This window comes from Argentina silus (genome assembly GCF_951799395.1).
Source record: "Argentina silus genome assembly, chromosome: 10".
In the NCBI taxonomy this organism is placed as follows: domain Eukaryota; kingdom Metazoa; phylum Chordata; class Actinopteri; order Argentiniformes; family Argentinidae; genus Argentina; species Argentina silus.
This window is the reverse complement of record NC_139664.1, coordinates 14,947,519-14,974,262: the sequence shown is the minus strand read 5'-3', so window position 1 is coordinate 14,974,262 and position 26,744 is coordinate 14,947,519. Positions and strand designations below refer to the sequence as shown.

The window sequence follows — 26,744 nt, the reverse complement described above, 5'->3', positions numbered from 1 at the left end:
ATTGATCCATAGTCTTATCCAAAATCATTGTTTCTATGGGATAGGCTACAGCGAGCATCGTGCAGCTTGTGCTCCTGTCGTTCCTTTATTTGTTGCTCCTTTCCATCCGTGTGAGTAATGAATCATCGAACATGTTGGGCAGCAGGAGTGAAATGACTGGCTCGAGCCTCGAACGTGGCAAAGACTTTCCCTTATTCACAAGACTTTTTCGAGGTCAGAGCTCTGCTCTAATTAATGATTTGTCTTGTTGAGGATAGCACCAAAGTCAGATGGCCATATGCGCAGCCCCAGTTCTCTTTAATTGGATGATGAGATTTACAATTACACGGCAATTCCCTGGTTGTAGGCCCTGCATAATGCGAGATGCAAATTCGAGATGGGTTGACTCCATTGGCCTACAATCCTATGTATTGCACAACACAACCCTTGTACACAACCCCAACATGGATGGGTTGTTGAATGTAATCACTAAGTGCACACTTGGCACATACAATATTCAACCAATTACGTCATATCTCTCGAAATAGCTTGGCCTCTTCAAATATTTAAACCTAGGATGCATACAGACGCAGGGATATGCGTGAATCAAGCATTCGTATCATCAGATAATAATAATGTTTTGGTAACGGGTTTTTTTTTCATCTAGAGGGACACAAGGATATGGATGTACTGAACGTCCGCCTATGACACCATGAACCCCACCACAAGCGGCGCTGCCGATGCGCGACAGCCAGACAATAGCAACCGAAAGCAGCAGCGGGCTTCGTCTCCGGCTGGCATCAAAGACAGTGGATCTAAAACGACACAGAAAAGCACCACACCGTCAAAGCCCATCATATCAAAACAAGGAGGGCGAGGCAGTCGAGGCCATTCTCCCGTCTCAACAGCCACTGGCAAAGAGAGACAATCTTCCAAAGGCGCGGCAGCTGTCCAGCCCAGTGGTGCTGAAAGTCCTACGTTGAGCAGGGCGGCGACGAGAGGCAGAGCCGAAGAACGCAGTAATAATTCCGAAGACTCACGTTGCACTGACACATCGAGTTTAAAGGGAGACACGAATCGTGTAGTTTCCGATCAGCCTTGCTCATCGAAATCACCCAAATTAAAGAGCAAAAATCCGAGAGGAGAGGCCTCCGCGACCGGCAATAAGAAGAGCTCGAAGGCCACTGTGGGTTGCGGGCCTGGCTTTTGGAAAGAGGGATGCTTGCAGTCTGAGTTGATACAGTTTCACCTGAATAAAAGCTTAAAGAAAGGGGAAAAGATGCAGACCAAGAAATCTCCCTCCCCGGTCTCGGAGCCGGAGCTGTCCCCCGAGGCCGTCGTTTCCGAGCCAGTGCCTCCTCAGCCAGACCCAGACCAGTACCTGCAGGATGAAATAGAGAAATTGGAGGATGAAAACGACGATCTAAAGGTAGGCTATGACAGTCGCACCTGGTCGATATTAAAGTGGGCTTCATAACAGAACAGGCCTAATTGTTAATAAATGAATGTCACGTCGAATACCACTAATTTTGCCATATATCACTTATTCATTGTTTACGTCAGACCGAAATAGAGGAAATGCGAGCAGAGATGGATGAAATGCGAGACACGTTCTACGAAGAAGACGCATGTCAACTGCAAGACATGCGACGTGAGCTGGAGAGGGCCAATAAGAACTGTAGGATTCTCCAGTACCGTTTGCGGAAGGCGGAGAGGAAGAGGATGCGGTTTGCACAAACTGGCGAGATGGACGATGAACTGCTGAGGAGCTTGGAGCAAGACCTGAAGGTATGGTCTTCTAATGGCTGTTCACAGTATAGCCTACAGGTGTGTGACAGTGGAACACAAAAGGGATATTCCTCATACCATTACAAGAATTATAATGAGCCTGTCCCCCGATTTCTGCTTCCACCAGCCTCCCCTTAACCCACCCACCCACCCTCATGAGTCGACTGTGCTGCTGCCAGTATTCATAAATCGCGTGCCCCAAAGTCACCAGATCGACTAGACAAGGGGATAAATCAATTATCTATATTTAATATGAATTCCATGCTCAGTCTGCCTTTCCATACAGTTTGGCCGGCAATTCACCAGAATGTTTATTTATTATTATTATTCAACCCTTATTACAGGTACTTTGACTGAGAACTGGGTGTCCATTAAAGTATAGGTGATCATTAAAGTATCAGGGCCATATTGGGAATTTAGCCAGCATATCCATGTCCATTGAACTTGTCAATTTTTATGTCCATGTGTGGTATTCATATAGGTTGCGAAAGATGTATCAGTGAGGCTGCACCATGAGCTGGAGAACGTGGAGGAGAAACGTACCAAGACAGAGGATGAGAATGAGAAGCTGAGGCAAAAGCTGATAGAGGTGGAGGTGACCAAGCAAGCCTTACAGAATGAACTGGAGAAGGCCAAAGAGGTGAGGAGGAGAGGGAAGGAGAGAGAGAGAGAGAGAGAGAGAGAGAGAGAGTGTGTGTGTGTGTGTGTGTGTGTGTGTGTGTGTGTGTGTGTGTGTGTGTGTGTGTCTACCTCGGTCTATTGTTTCCACTGACTGAGTTTCCACTGACTGAGTCCAGTAAATACTGATGATATCACTTCCCCCTCATCATCGCTGATGATGTAATCTTTATTTCCCAAAGCTGTCATTGAAAAGAAGAGGAGGCAAGGATGTGCAGAAATCAGAGAAAAGGACTCCACAGACACCAACAGAGGTAAGTTTCAGATACTATATATACATACTGTACATACACTACTGAATGGGTAATGCATTGATGTTCAATCACAAAAGTTTTAATATGGCAAATACAAATGAACAATGTGTTTTTTTTCTCCTCAGGAAGAAAATGAGGATCTAAAATGCCAGCTGGCCTTCATCAAGGAGGAGGCGGTCATAATGAGGAAGAAGATGGCTAAGATAGACAAGGAGAAGGACCGCCTGGAGCAGGAGCTTCAGAAGTACCGCTCCTTCTACGGAGATGTAGACAGCCCCCTCCCTAAGGGCGAGGCTGGGGGCCCTGCCACCACCAGAGAGTCTGAGCTGAAGCTACGCCTGCGCCTGGTGGAGGAGGAGGCTAACATCCTGGGCAGGAAGATCGTGGAGCTGGAGGTGGAGAACCGCGGGCTGAAGGCGGAGCTAGACGACATGCGTGAGGACAACCTGGCGGGGGCCTCGGCGGACCACCCCTCCCGGGAGCAGGGTGAGGCTCTCTCCGAGCTCCGACAACAACTCCAACTGGTGGAGGACGAGGCCGAGCTGCTCCGCAGGAACCTGGCCGACGTGGAGGAGGAGAATAAGAAGGTCACTGGCGAGCTCAACAAGCTGAAGTACAAGGCGGGGCAGCATGAGGGCTCCCGGCACGGAGGAGGAGGAGGGGGGAGCGCTGCGGACGTGGCCAAGGTGGAGGCCCTGCAGGAGGAGCTGAAGGCGGCACGACTGCAGATCAATGAGCTCAGCGGGAAGGTGATGCAGCTGCAGTATGAGAACCGCGTGCTCCTCTCCAACATGCAGCGCTACGACCTGGCCTCCCACCTAGGCATCCGGTCCAGCCCCCGGGACAGCGATTGTGAGAGCGACGGGGGCCGTGACGACGACTCCTCCTCCTCGCGACTTACGCCCCACCGCAAACGCGAAGGCCCAATCGGCGGGGAAAGCGACTCGGACGAGGTGCGGAACATCCGGTGCTTGACCCCCACCCGCTCCCTATACTCCCCAGAGAGCCGTTTTTTATCCAGGAGCCTGAAGGACCGGCAGCAGATGATTGACATCCGCATCGAGGCAGAGCGGTTGAGCCGGACCATCGACAGGCTGATAGCAGACACCGCCACCATCATTGCAGAGGCCCGCGTCTACGTCACCAATGGGGAACTGTTTGGCAGGATGGACGATGAGGAGGATGGCAGCCGTATCCGGGAGCATGAGCTGCTCTATCGCATCCACGCTCAGATGAAGGCCTTCCGGAAAGAACTGCAGGGCTTCATCGATCGCCTAGAGGTTCCCAAGCCAGAAGACAGGGAGACGGAGGAACCACTCTCTGTGAGTCACACACACACACGCGCGCACACACACACACACACACACACACACACACACACACACACACACACACACACACACACACTGTAGTTCGATAGATAGTTTGATATATATCGTGTGCATGCTGGACATGTTTTGAGATTAATATGGCATATTCATCTATTTAGTCCTGAATGTGATCTCTGTGTTTTTAACATGCTTTTTACACTTTCTCTCTTTACAATTATGTTTTCCCATCTACTATCCCTATTTTTTTTATTTTGTGTTAACCCACCCAGATGTTTCAACCTATAATTTTGCTGATTCTCATTCTTGTATTGTTTTCCTCACTTTCGTATGCCACCATCTTTAAATTGGTATTTCTTTTCACCCTATTCTTTGTCCTGTAAAGTCCATTTACCATAGCTTAGCTTTTTTATTTCGTTTTTTTTTTATTTTATTTTTTTATCCATAGCTGTTTTTTGTTTGTTTACATGCCACCCATGGTCATTCAAGGTACAGGACACATTTCATTTTCCACGCATGGCCCAAGTTATCCAACTACTCAGAAGCTTTCAACACACTGGAGACCACACAGCTCAGAGACATCATGGGGTATTTACAGTCGGTGAGTAGACATTAGGTGAAGGGTCCTGCCTTATCTTATGTGTCCATAAACCTGTGACAACATGGAAGCGTACAGTATACAGTCTCAGCTACAGTGTAACAAAGTTAGAACATGTTGTAGTATCTACCAATCAATAGTCTCCTTAACAAATCATCTAACAGGTAGGTGTTAAGCTGTGAAAAGAGAGGTTGATGAGCTCTGGAGTGTAATATGCTCTCCACACTCCTTGGATATTTCGGTCATTTAGGTCACCTGACCTAGGCCTTCTGTAAGTGAATGCCCTGCCAACAAGGCGAAATAAGCGCCTGACTGACGTGCAATCACAGAGAACCAGACGTAACCTAAACTATTATCACAAGATGCACACAAATATCCTCGATGTTTTTATGTGTGTGTTCACATACTTTGCATCCGAAATAGGTGTAGACATCATGTCACCGTCTGCCAAATTCGAGTTGCCCGACATCGGAATGTCTTTGACAGTTATATGACACTCAATCTTGTCTCAAATAATGCACTAGGTCTTAATATAAAGCCAGAAATGTGCTGGATATGGAGTTGTTTATCCGAAAGTTCGAATTGCCCCCGCGATGGAGGCGGGACGGGTCCACTTTCATCCCACCGCTGGGATTCTACGTCATATATTAGGACCAGCTGTGAGGGAGATGCGCACGGGGCTCTCGCTGTCCCTGCTAGAAAAGTTGTCAATGAAGGCATCAGTAGACCTCGTTCCAGCAAGTCTTCTGATTCCGTGGGATTATGCAAGGACCTCTCAGATTGTACCAATATTATTAACTAAAATACTCTACTTTTGACAGATTATTCGGGCATTTTGAGGACCTTCAGGATATTTGGACATTGCAGAGCAGGTAAGACATTAAACGTCTCCATTATCCCCTTAAAGAGGCTTTAGGAGTACCATGGAAGCATTCTTAAGATAAGAAAATAATATAGCCTGCTTGGTTTCGTGCGAAAACAATCTCGAATTTGAAGATGTATTGGGCAATAGGCACTGGAGCGCAGCAGCTGGCGTATGAATTTGCACGTGAACATCATTTAAAAAAAACAAAAAAAACAACTGGCACGGCAGAGCGTGTAATGCGCGTAAACTGATTCATTGCCATGGACACGGTCACAACTTATACCACTTGATCCTCCTTGAATTTCTTTGAGCGGCCGACCTAATGAGACCTCGTCTGAAAGTGAGCAGACGTGATTAATTTATGCCTCAGGTTGTTTCCGTCAGAACTACTCTGAAGACCCGGTAGGGTTATTGAGGAAACTATATGCATGGTTACAGGAGTAAAAATACTCCCAGCTCTTACATCAGTGGGCTATGTATATTTTTGGGTACTCGCTCTGTCTACAACGGCAGTCGTTATTGGTTGCCTTTACTCGTGCAGGGCAATAGGCTAGGCTATAATCATTCCCTAGAATTCAGCAGTGCATGGTAGCAGTATGTTTTCGATTAGGAAGAAGGATTTTGCTACTTTGATTTGAATGCTACAAGACACCAAGAGATCATTGGTGTGGGGCGATAGAGCAAGAATCCCAGTCCCGCACCAGAATGACAGCTTGACCTTGTAAAAGCGCGGTGACATGGAAGGGACAAATGCGCCCTGTGCAAGTGGAGCGGCCGGGGCTGCTGTGAGAGAGCGGGAGACGGGCGAAATGGCCGGGTTCGGATAATTATGTTGCAGCGACATATCGGTCATCAGAAGGCTGTCATTTTGTGTTTGCTTTATAGGCTACTGGTTGAGAAATGTGGAATGCGATCGGAAATGGTTCAGGGTTGCATGCGAGCGGCGGCGGGTACGTGCCAGCGCAGGGCTGGGAATTCGTTCCGTGTTCAAGGCTGGAGAGAGAGAGGGGCAGGGGAAAGAGTCGAAGTCCGCTCAGGACACTCTCATCCCCGCCCACAGTCGGTCAGTTCTTCGAGCAGCCTCAGCCTGGGGTTGGAACGCTTGGAACATCGCTTGAGGCTCGGGGGCACGAGCCACAAGCTCATCACAACCGCCTAAAAAAGAAATTTGTGGACTTGAGAAAACGCCATGGACAGGACAAAGAGGAATGGATGAGGGAGAAGGAAGTGCTTCTAAGACAAGTTGCTGACATTCAAGTAATTGAAATTAGTTCGAGAGATTTTTCGAGAGACTTTAAAGTGAATAAGGTTGACATAAAGTAGCAATTTGTCTATCTTGATTATGTATTGTGGTGTAACCAATTAAAAGTTGTTCTATGTCACATTCCCAGGGTGGGGAGAACAGAAGGATTTTGTTGGACTTGAAGTCGGTTCTGGAGGAGGTTCAGGTGGAGGTGAAGAGAGAGGAGTCGAAGCGGTGCGAGCTACAGCTGCAGTATACAAAGGACAGATGCGCTTGGGAGCTAGAGAGAGCAGAGCTGAAATGCCGAATTGCACAGGTACAATAAGCCACATCAGATCAATCAATTCAATCATCTCTGCCTCAAGTGGCTGCAATGCTTTTGTCTTGTCTGTGATCATCCTTTGACGAGCCAACTCATGCAATAGGTTTGTTAAGCCATTAGACAGAAAACAGTACAGATGCTCAGTTTCAGATGGCATGTGTGTTTTTCGGAGTGTATAAATAGTAGTTGCCACACTTGTCACTTAGTTGGAGAGGTGATAAGTATTCATGGCACCAGTCCAAGTCCAAGTTCTGCTTAGACAAAAGCTTTGCACTGTGAAGGAGAGAAGCTTAGTATATAGTCTAGTCGGTCACACAGTTTCACTTCCAGGGGGCTCGTAAGATGAGCTTATTTAAGAGCAGCTGTCTGTGTTAACAATAGGTTAAATGTTTCTCAAAAGGAAAAGGAAAAAACGTTTGTAGAGGATTGCATAGCAACACCATGTCTTGATACGGCATCTCTCACAGGGCATATCCACTGCAGGATTAGGTTACATTTGAATGCATCATTCATCCCGAGCATTTCTGGAGATCTTGTGTTACTTTGTGAAAGGAGAGCTCTGTATAGTCTGTTTAGTTTTTTTTTTTATCCATCCCTTGTGTACATAAAAGTTCAGATGATATCTGTGCATTCTTTCAGACTGCTGCCTGTGTCCTTTGTTTATCTGTATGCTATGTATCCCCTCGGCCTAAGTCCCTAGGTCTAATGGATTGGTCACACATTCACAGATCCCATTTAGTTTTGTGCCCTCACACCATGTTCCCTGGCATCCTTATAAAGACACAAGCCAGCCAGTGTTCTGTGTTTATGAATCGCGTTGTGGCAGTTTTAATCCTCTGCAGAAGTGTCTGCCATGATGCCAGTGTGAGTCATCCAGATCACAGACCGCTGAGATGCCTGGCTGTCCTTCACTAGAGCTCTGACGCAGAGGGAGCTAGGAAGATGTACTGTACTGCAGGGGATTGCGCGCGCGCGCGTGTGTGTGTGTGTGTGTGTGTGTGTGTGTGTGTGCGCGTTCATGCGTGCATGTGAATGCATATGTGCGTGTGTGTATGTGTGCATGTGTTCAAAAGTGTGTGTGTGTGTGTGTGTGTTTGTGTGTGTCTGTGCAGCATGTACGGTATGTACCTGTATATATACACAGTAACTGCTTGTCCATTCACTCGTGTCAGTATTCCATTTTGATATATTCCATAGCACAATTTGTCTTTCTGTGAACCCAGTATGTGACTCTGAGAGAAACATGTCCCAAAGGAAAAAGTCAGGTCCATGTCCATGTCTCCGACCAAAACACTACCAATGTTTAGAATTCACTTGTTGTCCTCTAGAGGTTTGAGTAAATACACAGTATTCTATAATTGATTGCATAAATAGATTGGGAATGTTGGTTTGGCACAGTGGGGATAAGCAGGCCAGGGAGGGGTTAGTTAGTTCCATTGTAAAAATTGTTTTCTCCCTGAGCCACATCCTGCCACAGCTTATACTTCTGTTTCTCCCGGCAACCATGTCTTCACCACCAGGCATCCCAGGCCGGATATTTGCAGGCATATTTCTCCACATAGTTTAGATTTTTATAACAGAAACATCTCCCTCCCTCCATGCAACCCCAACCCCCTCCCTTGAGGAATGTGACATTGTGAAGCTTTGGCTGTGTGTCACCTATTTATAGAGGGCACCATGGTGTCACCGTCACCTTTACACAGACTGTACAGTCCCAAAACAGCAGGAGATGGCTGACTCTAGTCTGTGTGTGTGTGTGTGTGTGTGTGTGTGTGTGTGTGTGTGTGTGTGTGTGTGTGTGTGTATTTGTGTGTGAACATTCATGCCTAGTGTATGAGAATCAGCCTCTATCTCTGTTTTGCTTTTCTGACCATCCTCATTTGAGCTCTTTCACTGTGTGTTAATGTTATGGTTGTGAATAGACTGTAGACAGCTCCAGTCACCCTTGCACTGCAATTGTGGAGAGAGTTCAAAACAGTTCAGACAGACAGAAACACTCTGTTCATACTCCATCATTTTATGGCCCCTAGCTACTGGCAAAAATAGTAGCATGACAGAGAGCCGTAGTTGGATGTGTATGTCTTCTACACAGAGAAAGGCGTTGTCCTGGTGTCCATCCAATTCTCAAGGCCTGCATAGTTTCTCTACAGACTTCAGAGAAAAGCACATATTGCCCACGGACAGAGAGAGAGCTGATACTCCTAACACACACTAACCCACCCTTAAACACACACTAACCCAACCACTCAGAACAGAACTAAAGTCCACTTGAACTGTGAATGAGAAAACAGGGGTCTTGACTGGGACTAAACGGCAGATGTCCATCTGTGGATAGAGAGGCGATATTGTCAGTCTGTTCATCAACTCCTCTCCTCCACACCCCCTCCACACATAGGCACAGGAAGTAGCTAACTGTTAAATTGGCCTTGCTGGAATATCCTGTCAGACGAGAGAGAGAGAGAGAGAGAGAGAGAGAGAGAGAGAGAGAGAGAGAGAGAGTGAGAGTGAGGGGGAAAGAGAGAGCGCAGGAGGAATTGGCCATGAACTCCTGTGAGTTATGCAGGATGTTTTTGTCTGTCAATCCCCTCCTCTCTGTCTGCTCCCTTGTCATTCACTGAATTCTCTCTCTCTTTCTCTCATCCCTCTGGTCCTTCATTTCCCCCCCATCTCCTTTCCTGCCACCCCCAATGTTTGCATTTTTCTCTCCCTCATTCCTTCCCTCCCTTCCTCCCTGCCTCCCTCTCCCTCTCTCCCTCTCTCTCTCTCTCTCTCTCTCTGCTCAACCCTCTCTCTCCCTTCCCTTTGTTCCTCTGCAGTTGGAGGTTAGAGGAAGTCCAGGTGGTGTGGAGGCGGTGCCGGTGACTGTACCAGCGGTGGCGAGAAACCCGGAGCCCCGGGAGACATTGCGGCGGGAGCAGGAGGAGCAGAAGAGGTTGCTGGCCGACACCCACACAGCCGCCATGGACCTGCGCTGCAGGCTGGACCACAGCGAAAGGGGCTGGGTGAGGGAGAAGTCGGAGCTGCTGGAGCGCTTCGACTCAGAGAGGAAAGAGTGGGAGAGCCAGCTGGGAGACATGCAGAGGAAGATCGAGCAGGTGAGACTCGGAGCACTTCTGAGACCGAATGTGTTTTGTGAGATAGTACCGTTGGGTTGGGTTGAATTGGCTGATCAGCAAAAAATTTGGCACTGTAGTTTTATGGTAATGTATTTTTTATAGCAGCACTCATTTACAGCGGGAAGCATGCAGAGAGGAATGGTGACATGTGGTTTGGTCGGGCCTTTCAACATCCAAACATGTTACTGTGCACTGTAGGCCTTATAACTCTTACCCTACCCTTCTGATATATGGTAGATTTATGGGCTGTAAAAGCCCACGATGCTACTTCCATACACTGAGGTACTTGACCTCTCCTCCTACTCACCCTTTGAAACATCAGGCCCATCAAAACAAACTGATCCCTGGTCAGTGCAGCTGCGGTGGGGGTGGAACGGAAGGAGGCTCTCTGTCATGCTCATGTGAGGAGGGGTGGAAGAGGAGCTGAGAGGGTTGGGTGAGGGTGAGAGTGGGGGGTGGTGTCGGGGGTGGTGTGTGTGTGTGTGTGGGGGGGGGGGGGGCAAACACAGGATCCCCCACAGAGGATTTAAATCTGACACACTTAGCCAAGGAGATTAGCTCTCTCTAATGAGGGAAGTAATACAAAAGGACTGGACTGAGGGCTAAAGCACTGGAACAGTCGGCTTTGATGGAACATGTGGGTCTCGTTTGGCCTCCCAGGAACAAAAAAAAACGGAAAGAAAAAAGCAGCTGAAAAGAGAAAGAGGCAAAAAGGCAGAAGTCCAGGCATTGCATAACGGCAGGATGCCAGTGCTCATGAAATATGTTTCAGCTTGGGACTGAATGGTTGGAGGCGAAAGGCCATCCAATTTGTTTAGCACTCTTGTGTAAGGACTACGGTCTAACTTCCAAGTTGTTGTTTTTGAATGGCTACATATGTTTATTAGATCAGTTATCTTTCTTCGTATAGGATAGGTGGAGAATATCTGCCATGCTGAACAGTTGGTCTGACTAGCAGTGTGTGTGTGTGTGTGTGTGTGTGTGTGTGTGTGTGTGTGTGTGTGTGTGTGTGTGTGTGTGTTCCATTCTTTAGTTGTATAATGAGGTGAGGGCAAGACGAGAGGGAGAGGAGACAGGACCGGACAGCAGGACACACGACAGCTCAGCTGCCCAAAGGCTCAGCTTACATTCCACCAGCATTGAGTCCAGTCTGCTCGGCGAGCCCCCCTCGGACCCCCATAGCGGCTACAGCAGCCACTCCGACCCCCCTGACCGTCAACGCAGCACCGGCGGCAGCAGCGATGGTGACTCACCCCGTCGCTGTGACGACAGTGAGCCCAATGACGACTGTTCGGCCCAGAACGACCTCCGAGACTCTGTCTGTAGCCAGGATGTAGACACAGCCGAACTGGAGGCCATCCTGAGGGGGGTCATGGGGCGAGGGTTCGAGAGAGACACTTTCTCTTCCAAAGGGAGTGTGAACGTCAGTCCGCCACAGAGCACCTTAGAGATGTACTACGGGAGTGACAAGAAGAAGAACATGACTGCTCTCAATGCTGTGAGTCCACGATGACGCTACTACGGTGAAATCTTCCTTCTGTCATTCCTCTGCCTTTTTCACCCCCCCCCCCCCCCTCGTGCTCGTCCTCCATGCCCTGTCTAATCCTTTCACTGTCTCTGTCTCCATGTCTACATTCCATCGTCTATCGTGCGATCATCCCTCTCTCTTCTCGTAGGCCTTCTTTAATCGCTGTATCTGTTTGCTGCCATTGCTCTTTAGTCTCCTTTTGTTCCTGTTTAGATTTAAGTCGCTCTCTCTCCCTCTCCCTCTCCCTCTCCCTCTCCCTATCCCTCTCGCTCTCCCTCTCCATCCTTCGTTCTCGCTCTCTCCGTATCCCTCTCTATCTCACTCACTGTTTCTCCCTCTCTCTCTCTCCCACCCCCTCTCTCTCTCTCTCTCCCACCCTCTCTTCCCTTCCCTCTTCTCCCCAGGCCCTGAAGGAGATAGCCAGAGTGAGTGAGGAGCTGTGTAGCTACCAGGATGAGATCAGGAGGAAGTCTGGGGATAAGAGGTAATAATCCTTCAGCTACGTCAACACACTGCCTGCCATCAATGTGGACACGATGGCACTATGAAAACGACTCCTGTATTAAATACCTGGGATGCTTGCTGTGCTCTGTCATGTCATGAGTTTCTTCCTCTGTTCAATATCCTATCCTAGGAGCCGGACAGAGTCCCTGTTCTTCCCAGAGAAGAGCCAAAGAGTGGACAGCGTTCTGAACAGACTGGGGATGGACGAGCCTGCGTTGGACCTCAATCAGCTGTGTGAAGACCTCCGGTCCCTGGAGGAACAGAACTGGACCAGCTGGGCAGCCATCAGCAAAGAGCCAAACACCAAACAACCCCCTGAGAAAGAGAGCGAGGCCCCTCCTACACCCCCTCCGCGCACCACCTCCTGGTACCTCTGCAGTCCCACACCTCCAGAGCAACAAGAACTACACGTCCCAGAATCCCACACGGGCAGGAAGTGCCACAGCCCCTGCGTGCTCATGGACAGGAAGTGCAACAGCCCCTCTATTGTCAGGAAGTTTGAAGCAATGCTGCAGGAGAATGAGGGGAAGATTCTGACTGATATTGGGATGGCGTCCTGCACGGCGCCTGCTAACTCCAAGTGCAATATTGGCTGCTGCCATAACCGGTGGTCCGGCGATGGGAGCAGGTTTGGCAGCAGTAAGTCATCCACTTATGTGCCTGTCCAAAAATGCCTCTCTGAAGTCAATATTCTGACTGTTGGGAAAGACTTCAACCTCGACCACAGACCTGCTGAGAATCCAAAAAGCCCAGAGGGACATATGCAGCCCATGAGACAAGATGTAACTGGCGTTGCTGGCCTCTCTGTTAATTTAAGTATACCCTCCTTGGAGTCACCACATCCCCACCCTAACCCTCAAAGCCCCCGTAGGAATAAGATGCTGGAGCAGAAAACAGCTGAGTTTAACCGTACTCTCTTCCAGGCTGGGATGGGCCGCGGGGTCGAAGAGGACAGTTTGACCTCGACAGATGTCTCTGCGGGTCTTAAACCAGTTTGTCCAACAGTGTGTGCTGAGGTCACACCCAGGGAGGCCACCTTTGACCTCCGACCTCAGTTCGCAGAGGGCAAACATAAGGTGGTCCCCTCTGATATCACACCATCGAGCTCAGAGGTAAAACACAGCAAAACCCAGTCTGACTCCACACCACAGTACCCAGAGGTCAAACTGAGGAGAACCACCCTGGACCCAGCACCACAATATCAAGAGGTCAAAGTGGGGGAAATTACCTCTGACCTTTCACCCCCACGCCCAGAGGCTGGGTTCAGGGATATCATGACTTCCCACACACCCACTCATTGCCCTGAGGTCAAACACAAAGTTACACCCCACAACAGTCCATCTAAGCTCTCCCCTGAATACAATGTGCCTGCTAAAACCCATTTGGCTCCGGGTGTGAGTGCCAGTCCTAAACGGGATAAAACCCAAGGAGAGAAGCTTCACCCTCCCAAGACCCAAGGGCCCACCGCCCAACATCCTACAGAGTCAAGGTCGAGGCAGCCTGGGCACGCCACAGTGCAGGACACCCCCAAACCTGGACCCCGTGTTCTGAATGAGCATCATCCCTGGAAACCCCTGACCCTGGCAGCCTACCCGCGGCCCGCAGAGTCCAGGTCCAACTACGGAGCGGTGGAGAGGATTCTGAAGAGCTATGAGAGTTCAGCCTGGAGCAAGCAGTACCAGCAAGAGAAGCAGGACCAGCGTGTCCAGCCCAGCCCCAGGCAGGAGGAGGACCTCAGAGAGCTGCTGGACATGTTGGACATGGATCATGTGTCCCATCCTGCTTCCCCCAGACACACACATACACACCACAGTCAGGCCAAGTCGCATCACAGAGGGACACGGCTGACTGTGCAGGTTAGTACAGCCGGATACACACATGCATGCATGTGCACACTCACAAAACCTACCCCGCATCTACGCACCCTTGCACGCACAAATGCACGTGCACACTATGTGTCATTGTTTTGACTGTCTGTATGACTTGTTGTTTCCATCAAAGTGTTTCAAGCCTTACACAAGTGGAATGATAAAAGTGGACCTCACACATTCCATTGTGAAATACTTTGTGATTGCCCCTGGCTAAGGACGCCACCACAGGGAATGGTGTTTATTTCTGGTATGTGCAGAAAGAGGCCAAAGCCTTCTCGTTGGGATGTGGGCCATTTTACTATTAAAGCCTCATAACAAAGGACTGGTGGCACAGAGTTAACTTGGCAGCTCCGCCCCCCCCCCCCCAAAAAAATCCAATTCTTTCATCTTGGGGCTCTATTGGAAACAGTTTCTGGCTCTTGTGTTGTAATTACAGAAATATCTCCAAACAGCCATCTGACACTGAGCCCCATCCAGACCACAGGAATTACAGCTCTCTAGATTAACTGCTTTAATGTCATGCAAATGTTTCTGAAATCGTGGGAATGATTACTAGGCCAATTAGACTGGACATCAGAGCATGAAACTCTCCACTCTGTCTGGTATGTTTGTTCATTTAACCTTGATCGAGGATGGCTGTCTGTTTCATATTCACAAGGGCTATGAATGACGACAGTGGCAAAAATGTAATGTATTCTAGTTAAAATGTTGTTCTGGCAGCTGATTGGAGTGATTCACCTTAACGTTTCCTCATCTGTTTCCACAGGAGAGCAAAGAGTCTTCCATCTCATCATCTGTCCAGAAGAATAACTTCTCCAGGCCGGCTCGTCCAGCCAACCGCCGCCTCCCCTCTCGATGGGCTAGTCGCTCCCCCTCTTCCTCCTCCACGTCATCCTCTGCCTCCCCCTCTCCCATCTCACACCACTCCCTCTCTGGCCAGAAACACACGTCTTACTCCTACTCTGCCTACCACACAGAGACAGTCATCATCTGACCCCAAACTGACCCTGTGTGTTCAAATCTGAACCAATGAGATGCCTTCATGTACTCTGAAACCCGCCTCCCCCCATTTCCACCTCTGTAAATACCAACTCCAGACTGTTATTTCTACTCTACTCTGAAGTGCTTTACCTGTGGACAGCGTGAGTTCACAACTCGTCTTTAGAATGTATCGCATCATCATGTGGAGGAGACGTCACTTCCCAGATTTGTTAGTATTTCCATAGCAGACTGTACATTTGTGACTAAATCAACCGATTCTCTTTTCATGCTCATCTTGACTTACTTGATGTTACATATTATATACATAATTACAGTATTGCAGAATAATGTATATTATGCTTTGCCTTTCACCAATACAGTATATCAGCAGTTTAGATGATATGTTCCTCTCTCCAAATCTTTACCAAAGGCAGTGATTAGCTCTATTTGAAGATGAATTACATAGTTTCTATGGTTTTATTTGACTCTCTAGTTGCCTAGCACTTACTGTTGTCAAGCAGATAGCTACAGTAGCTCCATGTGTGGCTTCCTGTTCCTGGGGGTATGTTTTTTTCCTTTCTCGTTTACAGCATATCTGAAATTCTAACATGAAATGGACAAACCCCTTTTGTACTTTTATTAACTTTAATCAATGGTTCAGTACCTGGCCCTTAATAATACTTTGCCCTGTTGAATAGTACAGTCTGTTGGATTAATGTGGTGAGTATGTCATGAAACCTATCATGGAAGTGATGCCTTTGCTGTTCTTTTCGTGTAATAAATGTAACTACGAATTTACTAATATTGTTGGATTGCATATCAAGTGATGATAATGTTAATAACAATGAATATTCTAATCATATTTTCTTATATACTTTGAGCTCGTAGCGATTCAGGGTAACACTCATACTCAGACAGATTGTATGATGTGTTTATGGTGTGTCAGTCATGGTCATTGGGTCATTTCATTTCAGCTCGGTGAATGCATGGAAATGTCAAAGCACAAACACAGGAAGACCCCAGGGATATCTGGGTCACTCAATCTTCTATTGGTTGACATCGACTGTGACAGTCAGTGATCTCTGTCTCCCGTGAGCGATTGCTGCCGCGGGCGATGAGACCCCGTTGACGGCTCCAGGGCCGGTTTCATCACAGTGACAGGGTTGTTTTGATTTCATGCACTTCCTCCCAGGGACACATGATGTGTCATCAACCTCAACTCAGGTACAGTGATCTGACGTGGACTCTCAATCTCCTCACTCTCTCCGATCATCCTATCAGCCTGTCAGAAGATAAAAGACACCCCGTGAAGTTTTAGTGTCTCTGGAGGTAAATCAGTTCTCCGCGGTCTACGTCCCGACTGGCCCTGAGACACCTAACCCATGTCTGAAACCTTGTACCCCGCGCCGACTGAAATAGCAGCTGCAACAATGTTTTGGTGCCAGAAATCCTACCCCAATGCATGATGATATAAATACAGTGATCCTTCCCTATGTTCCTGTTTACATGTCTGCGTTGGGTAGGTGGTGGATCTCAGGTTGTTCTGAATGTTCAGTCGCTAGAGGTGCAACGACACAAACATACTTACTAAACGTACTAGTTAACACTCAGCAGCTAGACATGGTGTACCCTTGTGGATCCAGAGGGGAGATAGCAAGACTGGGTTCGCAATAACTGGGTTAGCTGGATACACAACCAGGCAGTCAATAGTCGGTGAGGTGTCAATTGGCACAACTATTGCTAATATGCCCGGCGATAATGTCGAATGCTCAAAAGTATGTAATGATGGTTATTTTCACTTCAGTTTCAGATGATGATGCTGATGCTAATGATCAGCAACAAGCCAATATGTTTCACGACAAAACAGGTCAATGTTCCAAACTGAACATCTGCTATGAGGAATAATGAACAGATTTTAACTATAAACCTCTCATCCAGATTTCGAACCTAGTCTTCAATCATCTTTATCCCCGACATTCCACTCTTTAAGGTTTATGAGGTGTCAGTGTCCATTGAGTTCAGAATCACATACACACCTCGCAGCAGCTGTGACATCCGGTCCCCTCCACAGATGTACTGCCTCCCCTATCGCCCCTGCTCTCTGTCTCCTGTCCCCTTGACCCTCTCCTTCCCCCTGCAGGAAGCTTGGGGCCCCAATGATAACAGATCCATTGAGAACTCTGGCATCTACCAACCTGTCTCCCTGCCCTGAAATAGACATTCAACTGCCACTTAGTGTGTGTGTGTGCACGCGTATGTGTGCGCGCGTGTGTGTGCCTGTTCTTATCTCACAGGTTTTACAGCCATGCTGACTCTAGCACATTCACTGACTTCCTGTGAAGCAGCAGACAGCTGCGTATCGATCTGCGTTGATGCATCACTTAGGGGGCCTCTCAGTGCCATGCACAGCCTCTGCTCTGGCAGGCAGCAACCATTAGCTTGGGTTGTAGGTTGTAATTTCAGACCTGCTCCATTATCAAACGGAAACTCCCAGAACATCAGAAAGAGACATCCTCCACACTGGGCCAGAACATCACACCAGAATTAGCCACTTTGACACATCAGGGAACAGAAGGTTTATGTATGAAGGTGTGCAGTACACAGTATGAGCTGGTTTCCCGGACACAAATGAAGCCTAATCCTAGACTACAAAGCATCTTTAATGGAGATTGAACAGTGTGATTTAGTCCAGGACTAGGCTTAATCTGTGTCTATAGGGAAACTGCCCCGATGTGTTGTGCTGTAGGGAGGAGAGGATTGTATCTCACTGGCATGTCAACACTCATTCTGTGCCACCGTTGGTCGACTGAACTGTCAGTGTGGCTATGTAGCTATCCATCATAGAAAGCAGGTTATTGTTGACCTTGTCGACTTACTGTACAGCAAAAGGGACAGGCAGGGAGTCTGGAATGTCTGGGGAAGTGTCCAGCGACTTTTGGAATTCCTGCCGTGCTTTTAAATAGACTGTGGGTTGGAAAATTGAGCTCTCTCCAGTAGTACTTTTAAAATGTATCCAAGCTTGTTGTAGCAAAGATTTTGTTTTTGTTGGTAATTGCTGTCCAATTGCGGGCTGAGTTTAAGCTAAGGATGTTTATTTATTCACTGTAAATCAAATACAGGGTAGTGTTCATTGATACATTCATCCAATGTAGTTCTAAATTTAGTGCAAAGCAAGCCGTGTCTGAGACTATAAGACTATGAGAGCGTAAGGGCTTACTTACTGAAGTACTTACTTCTTTGGTCTGGAGCAGATCTATAATCACACTCATATTGCAGTACGCAAACATCTTTGATCCATTTGTTTATCCCTTTGATCCCCTCCCCCTGCATTTCCTATCCACTGAGGTCCACTCTACGGGATTGGACTGGATAGTATTCACAACTCCAGGACAAAGAGGAATGTGCAATTTTTTTCTCTTTAGCTACAGAAGAGAGGGTGGGTGACGAAAGGATGTGGAGACATGTGGGAGATTTATGCCCAGGCATATGTCCACAACTGAAGACATTAATCCCCCCCCCCCCCCGCCCCGCCCCCTCTCTTCTTCCGCAACCTTCCTGCCTCTCCCTCTTTTCCCCTGGATTAACTTTCTGTCTGCATGCCAATATGAATTTACTGTACCACCTCACACACCCTGTAGCCCTGTTTCTGGGCAGCCTATGTGTCTGTGTTTATCTAAATATTCATACCAGAGCACAGATATTGGCTGTCAGGTCATTCACCCGAGCTCTCAATATCAGCCTTCCCTCTATGACTGTGTTTGTACAGTATCATGATCACCATATCATTCTCAAATTTCACTGCCCTATGAGAGACCCAGTGTCGCTCCATGTCGGTATGACATTACACTTACAATGGCAATACCTCTTGATCATTTTTAGAATTGCTATTCATGCTGAACAGCTCATGGTACATCAGTAGTATACTGGCAGCATCTGACACAGGCACAAATGTACTCTTATAACTCACTACAAAGTGACCTGGTATCAAGCCTCCCATCGTGCAGCTGTACCTATAGATGAAAGAGCTTCACAGGGCTTTCAAGGCTATCGGTAGCACATGTGTGATTTGAGAATAAGCCAACTCTCCACTTAGATGAGCATGAAATAAGGCCATGTGTTATTGCTAAGCCCCTTTTCCTTACTGAATAAGGACACTAAGCCCACTATGTATTCCTCATCATGATTTGTTTATACAGAAGGAATGGAATGGAGAGAGCAGAGAGCGATCCTGTCTTTACTTGCACTATTAGGTCTATACACTCCTCTCTGTGTGAAGGAACAAGAGCAGAATTATGGTTGAATATCATGAGGAGGGGCGATCAGTGACGTAGCACACTAAGGCGCATTCCACATCGCAAGGTCCCTGGTTCGTTTCCGGCCATCAACATATCCTGCATGTCATCCCTCCTCCCTCTCACCCATCCTTCCTGTCAATCTGTACTATCTCTAACCCAATAAAAGCAGAAATGCCCTAAAACATATTTTTTTTAAATAATAATAATATCATGAGGAGTAGGCAAAATGTCACTTTTTTCTTCAAAAATGATGTCTTGGGAGAAAAGTGGAAAGATGGAGTGGAGGATGATATAGTTTAATCGAATTATTTAAAGCTGACAGAAATGACTGGTGCAACAATGTAACAATCAAAATTATTAATGAGTAATGATCATATTGTAGTCTGGCTCTGCCTAATGTGAGTATTAGCCTGCCCTCGTGTGGTGACTGTATGGAAGTGCAACTAGTATTCCCGCTACAGGTAATGTAACAATGTAACAATATTTTGATTGTTGACTGTTAAATGTATCGCTCAACTACCGAATGCTACAGTTTCAGTAACAATATGTGCATTGTTTTCTCGCCGAATGGTTGAGACCAAGCAACCTGATCATGTCGCTTTTTCAGGGGTTATTGTTTCTAGGGGGAGGGTTTTTATTGTAACTCCACAAGCTTGTCATTTCACAGTCCAGGTTCGTGAATGCTATTTTGCAGATTTGATTGCTTTTCGATTGATTGGGTTATGTCATGGACATGTTTTACAGCTAAGAAATAATCTTTATTGTATACGGAATTATAAATTCTACGTGTCGAGGATCAAAATAAGGTGCAATGAATGTACCCTGAAGGACACAGAGAACAATGTTCCACAACAATAACAACATACAGTTTGAAAGTTGTCAGAAGATTGTTTTGACATGAGAAAATGCCAATGTGTTCACTCATCAAAAAGAACACACTTCACCTATGTTATTACTTCGCTGTCTATAGCTACTGTGCTGTACTGAAGACATGAGCAGCAATTCATGCATAATGAACTGTATGAGGAGTTTTCTCTAACACTAGGACTATTGTGAGATGTGCCTCTAGCTTCTTACTTCTCACATGACCTAGCCATAACTTCTCATACTCGTTCTATTAATATTGATTAATTCACTCTTGTTTTTCTCCCCTCTCCCTCCCCCCTTGTCTCTAACCTCTAGCTAGCAGCACAATGGTTCTGGTGTCAGGAGTCAGTCATCATGTCCTGAAGGGTAGTCGTGGTGCCTGGGGGAAGCTGCTCAGACGGAGTGGGTCTGTGTACACCAGTGGTGCCCATGGGTTCCATAAGGAGGAGATCAGAGAGAAACTCCAGGCCTTCCCAGGGGGCTCTATTGACCTGGTCAAGCAGGAGTCTGGTATTGCAGTACTGACCGTCAACCAGCCCACTCGCATGAATGCTTTCTCTGGTATGGAGACATATTAGCATGTGACTTTTTTACTGTTGCCTTCTTCATCTCTTGAATAGGATCACATGGTGAAATGCTCACCTTTGCAGGTACCATGATGCTGGAGCTGGAGGAGCGGATGTCCCAGCTTGAGGACTGGACAGAAGGGAAAGGGCTCATTGTCCGAGGAGCTGCTGGAAATTTCTGCTCTGGGTCTGACCTGAATGCTGTCAGAGCGATATCAAACCCTGAGGTGAGGCAATCCCCCTGCCCCCCCCCCTCTCTCTCTCTCTCTCATCACACCTTTCACTGAGGCACACCTGCGTGTACCAAGCCTAGTTTTCAAAACGATGTCTCTTGTCTTTTAGGATGGGATGAAGATGTGTATGTTTATGCAGAACTCTTTGACTCGACTGCTGAGGTAAGAGGCTTCCCTATGTGTTGTCAAGTGTGCTCACTACTTCCTCAGCATTTTTGTAAAAAATTAAAAAAATCTCCATAACACAGCTGTTTTCTCAGTGCAGGCTGCCACTAATCTCTGTTGCTCTGGTGGAGGGGAGAGCGCTCGGGGGTGGGGCTGAGCTCACCACAGCCTGCGACTTCAGGTAAAGTCACATCTGTATTTTGTCTATACTAGCATATCAGCACTGTATATCAGCACTGTATGATCAACAGTATACCTACCAATATACAGTTCATGTGTTGCCCCCCCTGCTAGGTTGATGGCTCCTGGCAGTGTGATCCAGTTTGTCCATAAACACATGGGCCTGGTGCCTGGATGGGGTGGAGCTGCCAGACTGGTACGGATCGCGGGCAGCCACAACGCCCTAAAGCTGCTGGGTGGTGCCTTGAAAGTGGACCCGGAGCTGGGGAGGCAGATGGGTCTGGCAGACGGGGTCCTTGGTCCCCAGGCAGCAGGCGAGGGGGAGGGAGAAGGCAGTGCTCTGCAGGAGGCTGAGCAGTGGCTGGACCGCTACACCAAAGGGCCTGCCCCTGTGATCCGGGCAGTGAAGAAGGTGGTGGTGTCTGGGAGAGAGCTCCCTCTAGAGGAGGCCCTGAGGACTGAGAGAGACGTGTTTGGGACAGTGTGGGGCGGTCCTGCCAACCTGCAGGCCTTGGCCAGCAAGTCCAAACACAAGTGAACCAGAGCTAGCACTCTGAACTCAACTGGAATAGACACTCTGCTATGACCTGAACTGAGAGCTTTCAAAGTGAAGATACCTTACTGTGGATTTGTATTGCTGTGGATTGGCAAACAAACAACTGTGAAAGTGTTGTATTTTGTTACAGATTAAATCATTGCATAACCACTCACCAGGAATGCAACTTATCTTGAGACTGTCAGGAAAATGCTATATGTATTGTGTAGCATGTATTGTGTGCTTTCTGTTCTCAACAATTTGACCGTCAGCTCAGTGTTTACGACATTTTCACAACATTTTCCTTTGAACCACAATGGCTCTTCACATTTTGCTGTAAATTGTATACATTAGTGATGTATCTTCTTTGAGGAGAATTTTATTTTATGATTTGGAATAAAATTACAATTTATGTTTTATGTTTGCATGATATTTTGTGAGAAATGTGTCATTGTTTTCAAGATTTCAGGGACTTGAAGATCATCTGAAAGTTTTTTGAGGAGTAATAACACAGTTGTGATTCATTGGGGTTACACCAAAGATAGTTGCATTTCGAAGAAAGCCTTCGTTTCACCAAAGAAAGTAGTGTCTTCCTTCAGTTCAAACCCCCTGAAGACTATAATGAAAGGACTAATCAAGGCTGAGCTAAACAATAGCAGCACACAGCCTACTGAGAAGAAATAACAAGCACAGAATTCAGTATCCAGCTTCTGCAGTCAGGAGTGCTGTTCTCCTTCTTCAGTTAATGGGTCATACAAATCTATCTATATCCATTCAACAAGAGAACAGCATCAACCACATGCCCATTCCTCTGTGGTCACAACAGTTTGTTGACCTCAATACCACACAATTCATCACACAGCTCACCCACTAAACTGCTCCTTATAAACTGTACTGTAGTGATATGCCCCACTAACCACATCTCTGATGTTACCTGTTTGCAGACTTGAGGTACTGTAGAAGAGTGGTATTCTGAGGGTATAAACAGTATCTATTGTGGGTCCTCTTGTCATCATAATAAATGCAGTGCCCACTGCAATCATTCAGTGCATGTGTATACTATAAATTATCTGAGAGTAAAAAAGCAACTGAAAACCTTGTTTGCATGTGCATGTTTTACTGTGCTGTTTGGATCTAGGTTAGAGCTGCTCCTCCTCCTCCCTTCCTGAGAGGCTCCATTAAAAGTGCTGCTGCTGCTGCTGGCAGCTCCCAGGAGAGCACCAGGGCTTTTGTCTACATCTCCCCCTTCAAAGGTCATCTGTTTCCTGGCCTTATACCAGGCTTTGGTGCTGCTTACACCAGGGTGTGATCAGAATATTAAAGCAGAGGGTGAGGGGAATTCAGAGAGGCTTGATCCTGGCTGAGGACCTGGCAATTGAAGTGGATAATGATACTGTATAAAATACATCGACCTACAGTACAGGTATATTATGGAATAGACTTGTGGCTGTAGTGGGTGCCTTTGAGTGATGTGGAGGGTGAATTATCATATCATACATATTATATAAATTAATAGGACAAGATATTTTTCCAGGTTTCTTACAGAACTCAAACAGGCAGTACCAGTGATAGGTGCAGGATGTAACCTTATCCTGCAGTGACGTGATATACATATTGAATGACTTGAACGCTTATATCACACAAGAAATACAACTACTCATTTTTTTTAGGGTTGATGAAATGACACACATTTTATTCTTAAATTACAAACCATGTAACAAAAGATTACAAAGCAAAAACTGCTACAGAAAGTTAAGTTTCCTTTAATTTGTCAAAGTACTCTTCACCAGAGTCTAAAATTGAGCTGGAAATATAACGATGAGAATAGGTAAGAAGAAATATAAAAATAATAACATTTAAAACTTCAAATATTTGCAGGTGACAGCCACTAGCAAAATATGCTCTTCTCTTACTGTCCTGTTATCACACAATAGAATTTACAACCAGAGGAAGAAAACAAACAAACAAACAAACAAACAAACAATTATTCAAACTAAAATCTAAAACATCAGTCCTAGTAGTGTTTAAGAAGAACCCCCTCTCCAAAACACATGCACAAAGTTATGAAACAGACTAGCATTTAAGATTATGAATGATGAAACTCAACACTCAAAGACCATGCTTCGCTTTTGAAACACACAAATTAAGAATACTTAGTCTGGGCTATGATCTGGAGACTTAGCGTTAATCATGTTGGATCTGCCTAAAGCTCCACAGCTGCAGAAGAAGAAAACACTTAACCACTGATCAACAATAAACGGTTAGGTGATTAGAGGCTACCTGATTCAATTAAAAGGCCTGCTTGTTTCTGATAGGTCTCCATCTCTTTCATCAGGGCATCATAGGGCATATGGACGTTCAAAAACCACAAGTTTACACAATACAACAATAATTCAATGCTCAATGAACAAGTTGTATGATAAAAGACTGTGTTCCTATGCCCAACAGTACATTTTGATTGGGAAATTCTTAAGGGGGTTTATTTTTTATCTTTAAAGTTGACCTTGAGACAGCTGGATGCGCTTAGCTTTTAAGAACCTGTTTCTGAGTGCTATGTTAGCTAAGAGAGTGTTAGGATCCAGTGCAGAGGCTCACGAGTTCACACTTCAGTCACTGTACACTGGCCATCAGGCCTTCTCGACCTCACACTGCTGCTGCTGCTGCTGGAGGACTCTGCACCAGGGGGAGACCTGTCTTCTGGGTTCTCCCCCAAACGCAGTCTCTGCCTGGGCTGCCTCTCCTCCTGCTCCTCCACCCTCTCTCCATCACCCTCCTCATCCTCGTCGTCACTCCAGCTCCCAGACCCAGACTCATCCAGACCCAGACTCACAGAGGTTGTTGGGCCAGAGGACCTGGAGGGTGTAGTGGCATCCTCTTCCTCCTCCTCTCCCTCCCCAACATCAGCCCGCTCCGGGGCATCTGTGGGGCTGATGTGCAGCTGGGCGAGGGCATCCTCCAGTGAGGGGCTGGTGGGGCTGCTGGGCTGGCCCCCAAGGGAGGTGGGGGGTCTGGCAGGGGCAGGAGCTGTGGCAGGGCCTGTAGCCGGCTGCCCCCCCAGAGTATCAGCCCCATCTGCAGAGTTCTCTCGCCCCGTGGCCTGCGCCCCACCCTCTGTGTCCAGGCGGAGTCCCGCCACCCCTTTTTTGGGGATGTCAACAACGTCCCGTTTCATTTTGCGGCGGCGGCCGTGTTCGTTGCGTCGGTACTGCACCATGTTCTCCAGGTCGGCCACGTAGAGGAACCCAGCTATCAGCATCTCAGCAGTCTTCTTCCCCTTTGAGAAGGCATCCTCCAGCTCACGACTGGTGCGTTCGTCGTATTGCCACCAACCATTGCGGCCCTCGTAGTACCAGGCATGGTCACCCGCTGCGCCCCTCCCACCAGCCGATGCCTTCAGCTCCTCAGGCGAGAGCAGTGTGGGACGCTCCAGGAAGTCCTCAGGGACCTCCTGCCTGCAGAGGGCACAGCGTTTGCTCTGCCAGGATGCACCCTTCACACACAGGAAGCAAAAGACATGGCGGCAGGGCAGCTGGACAGGGTGAACACAGCTCTGCAGGCAGATGGCACACTCTGGGACTGGCAGGGCGGGGGAAGGAGTGCCGGAACCAGAGCAGGCCTCACCATTCCCCTTCTTGCTGGATGGGAGCGAGTTCACTGAGTGGTCAACCTCGCCACAGCTTGCCATCCTTAGGAATTCTGTGGGGGGGACAGTTGCCGGATATAAATGTGACGTTGTTGACTAGTCATTATGAAAAGGTGTCAATACATTGAACACACAGCAAGTTCCAGTAACTTCATCTCGCTTTATCTTAAGTAACACAGAGGAAAGGCAGAGACACGACTTACTGTAATATCTGCTAATGCTGCTGTGTCATCAGGAGTATTGTTGAGTCTTCAAAGTTCTCACTGCCAAAAACAGGGAGACAACAAAACAAAAGTTTGAAGTGGATAACATGCAAAGTTATAGCTAGCTAGATACACCGTAATCATGTGTCTATATAGCAAGTTAAGTTAGCTGGCTCGCTAGCAAACACCATTGACAGGACATTGATGTGCAAAGGTAAGGACTGTTAAGATAATTAGCTGGCAGCAAATTCAAGGGTAGCCTATTGTTAGTTAACATTTAGCTTGCCAGCTAGCTACGCTACAACCTCAGCACATCAGCTTGTTAAACTGTTAGCTAGGCAGCTAACGTTAACCTCCCCATTCGCATTCTCCTTTATTATTGTATTTACAAATCGTATGTGTTTTTCTTAACTAGTATTGGAGCATAACTGTAACGATAACCATTCACACGTACAACGATCTGACATTAGCTGGCTAGCTCGCCCCCATGAAAGGGGATCACAACAATGAGACCTGTTGTTGTAGCTACAGAGCTCAGCTGTCAACCTTCGCTAGCCTAGTAGCTGCCATCTCAGTTCAAAAAGAAAGCCAGCTAACGCTAGCCAAATTCGCTTCTCTTCGCAATGAGTATGACATTTTCTAAAAATCTTACGTTGCAATCACTACGTACCTGTCGTATCGTTAAATGTCGCTATATCGATTAGGTCTACGCTTATAATTCACAAAATCGTTTATTTCTGGCTACGGCTATTTTAGATTAGCACGACGCGTTATTCACCAGTCTGTTTTCCTCCTTCACAAAAAAAAAATTAGTCCAGCTAAACGTACTTACGGGCGTATTGACGTATAGATTACGCTTCTTGTACGGATCACACGCACGTTATCCACAAATAATCTTTATCAGAATACAAAAAATCATGAGTGGGTTTGCAAGGGATAGACGAAATAATCTCAGAAACCTATAAATAGATATTTTGTTTTCTTTAGACTGAAAGGAAATCC

At 47.1% G+C, this 26,744-nt stretch overlaps 4 protein-coding genes across 5 annotated transcripts; 3 read left to right on the top strand and 1 right to left on the bottom strand.

Moving 5' to 3' along the window:
• Positions 1 to 691: 691 nt before the first annotated feature.
• On the top strand, positions 692 to 4,410 carry mtcl3 (MTCL family member 3; the record flags this gene model as incomplete). The annotated part of the gene is made up of 6 exons (XM_083679001.1): positions 692 to 1,408; positions 1,543 to 1,767; positions 2,249 to 2,407; positions 2,628 to 2,699; positions 2,825 to 4,021; positions 4,300 to 4,410. 6 exons carry the CDS (start codon positions 692 to 694, stop codon positions 4,408 to 4,410), a joined length of 2,481 nt encoding a protein of 826 aa, XP_083535127.1.
• Positions 4,411 to 6,390: 1,980 nt separating this feature from the next.
• On the top strand, positions 6,391 to 15,807 carry mtcl3a (MTCL family member 3a; the record flags this gene model as incomplete). The annotated part of the gene is made up of 7 exons (XM_083679426.1): positions 6,391 to 6,747; positions 6,882 to 7,049; positions 9,872 to 10,150; positions 11,205 to 11,669; positions 12,104 to 12,183; positions 12,334 to 14,059; positions 14,841 to 15,807. 7 exons carry the CDS (start codon positions 6,391 to 6,393, stop codon positions 15,066 to 15,068), a joined length of 3,303 nt encoding a protein of 1,100 aa, XP_083535552.1. The 3' UTR covers positions 15,069 to 15,807.
• Positions 15,808 to 20,006: 4,199 nt separating this feature from the next.
• On the top strand, positions 20,007 to 22,313 carry echdc1 (enoyl CoA hydratase domain containing 1). Its single transcript, XM_083679017.1, has 6 exons — positions 20,007 to 20,022; positions 20,533 to 20,778; positions 20,868 to 21,010; positions 21,126 to 21,178; positions 21,282 to 21,362; positions 21,476 to 22,313. The coding sequence occupies exons 2-6, from the start codon at positions 20,544 to 20,546 to the stop codon at positions 21,897 to 21,899; spliced, it is 936 nt and encodes a 311-aa protein (XP_083535143.1). The 5' UTR covers positions 20,007 to 20,022; positions 20,533 to 20,543; the 3' UTR covers positions 21,900 to 22,313.
• A 1,254-nt stretch (positions 22,314 to 23,567) lies between these two features.
• Positions 23,568 to 26,663, bottom strand: LOC310811037 (E3 ubiquitin-protein ligase rnf146-like). 2 transcript variants are annotated; one of them, XM_083679012.1, is made up of 3 exons: positions 26,575 to 26,663; positions 25,743 to 25,802; positions 23,568 to 25,592 (listed from the first exon to the last, which is right to left on the bottom strand). In XM_083679012.1, the coding sequence occupies exon 3, from the start codon at positions 25,579 to 25,581 to the stop codon at positions 24,496 to 24,498; it is 1,086 nt and encodes a 361-aa protein (XP_083535138.1). In that variant the 5' UTR covers positions 25,582 to 25,592; positions 25,743 to 25,802; positions 26,575 to 26,663; the 3' UTR covers positions 23,568 to 24,495. The 2 variants fall into 2 exon arrangements, with proteins under 2 accessions (XP_083535138.1, XP_083535137.1); XM_083679011.1 differs by lacking the exon at positions 26,575 to 26,663 and adding an exon at positions 26,413 to 26,535.
• Between the last annotated feature and the right edge of the window lie 81 nt (positions 26,664 to 26,744).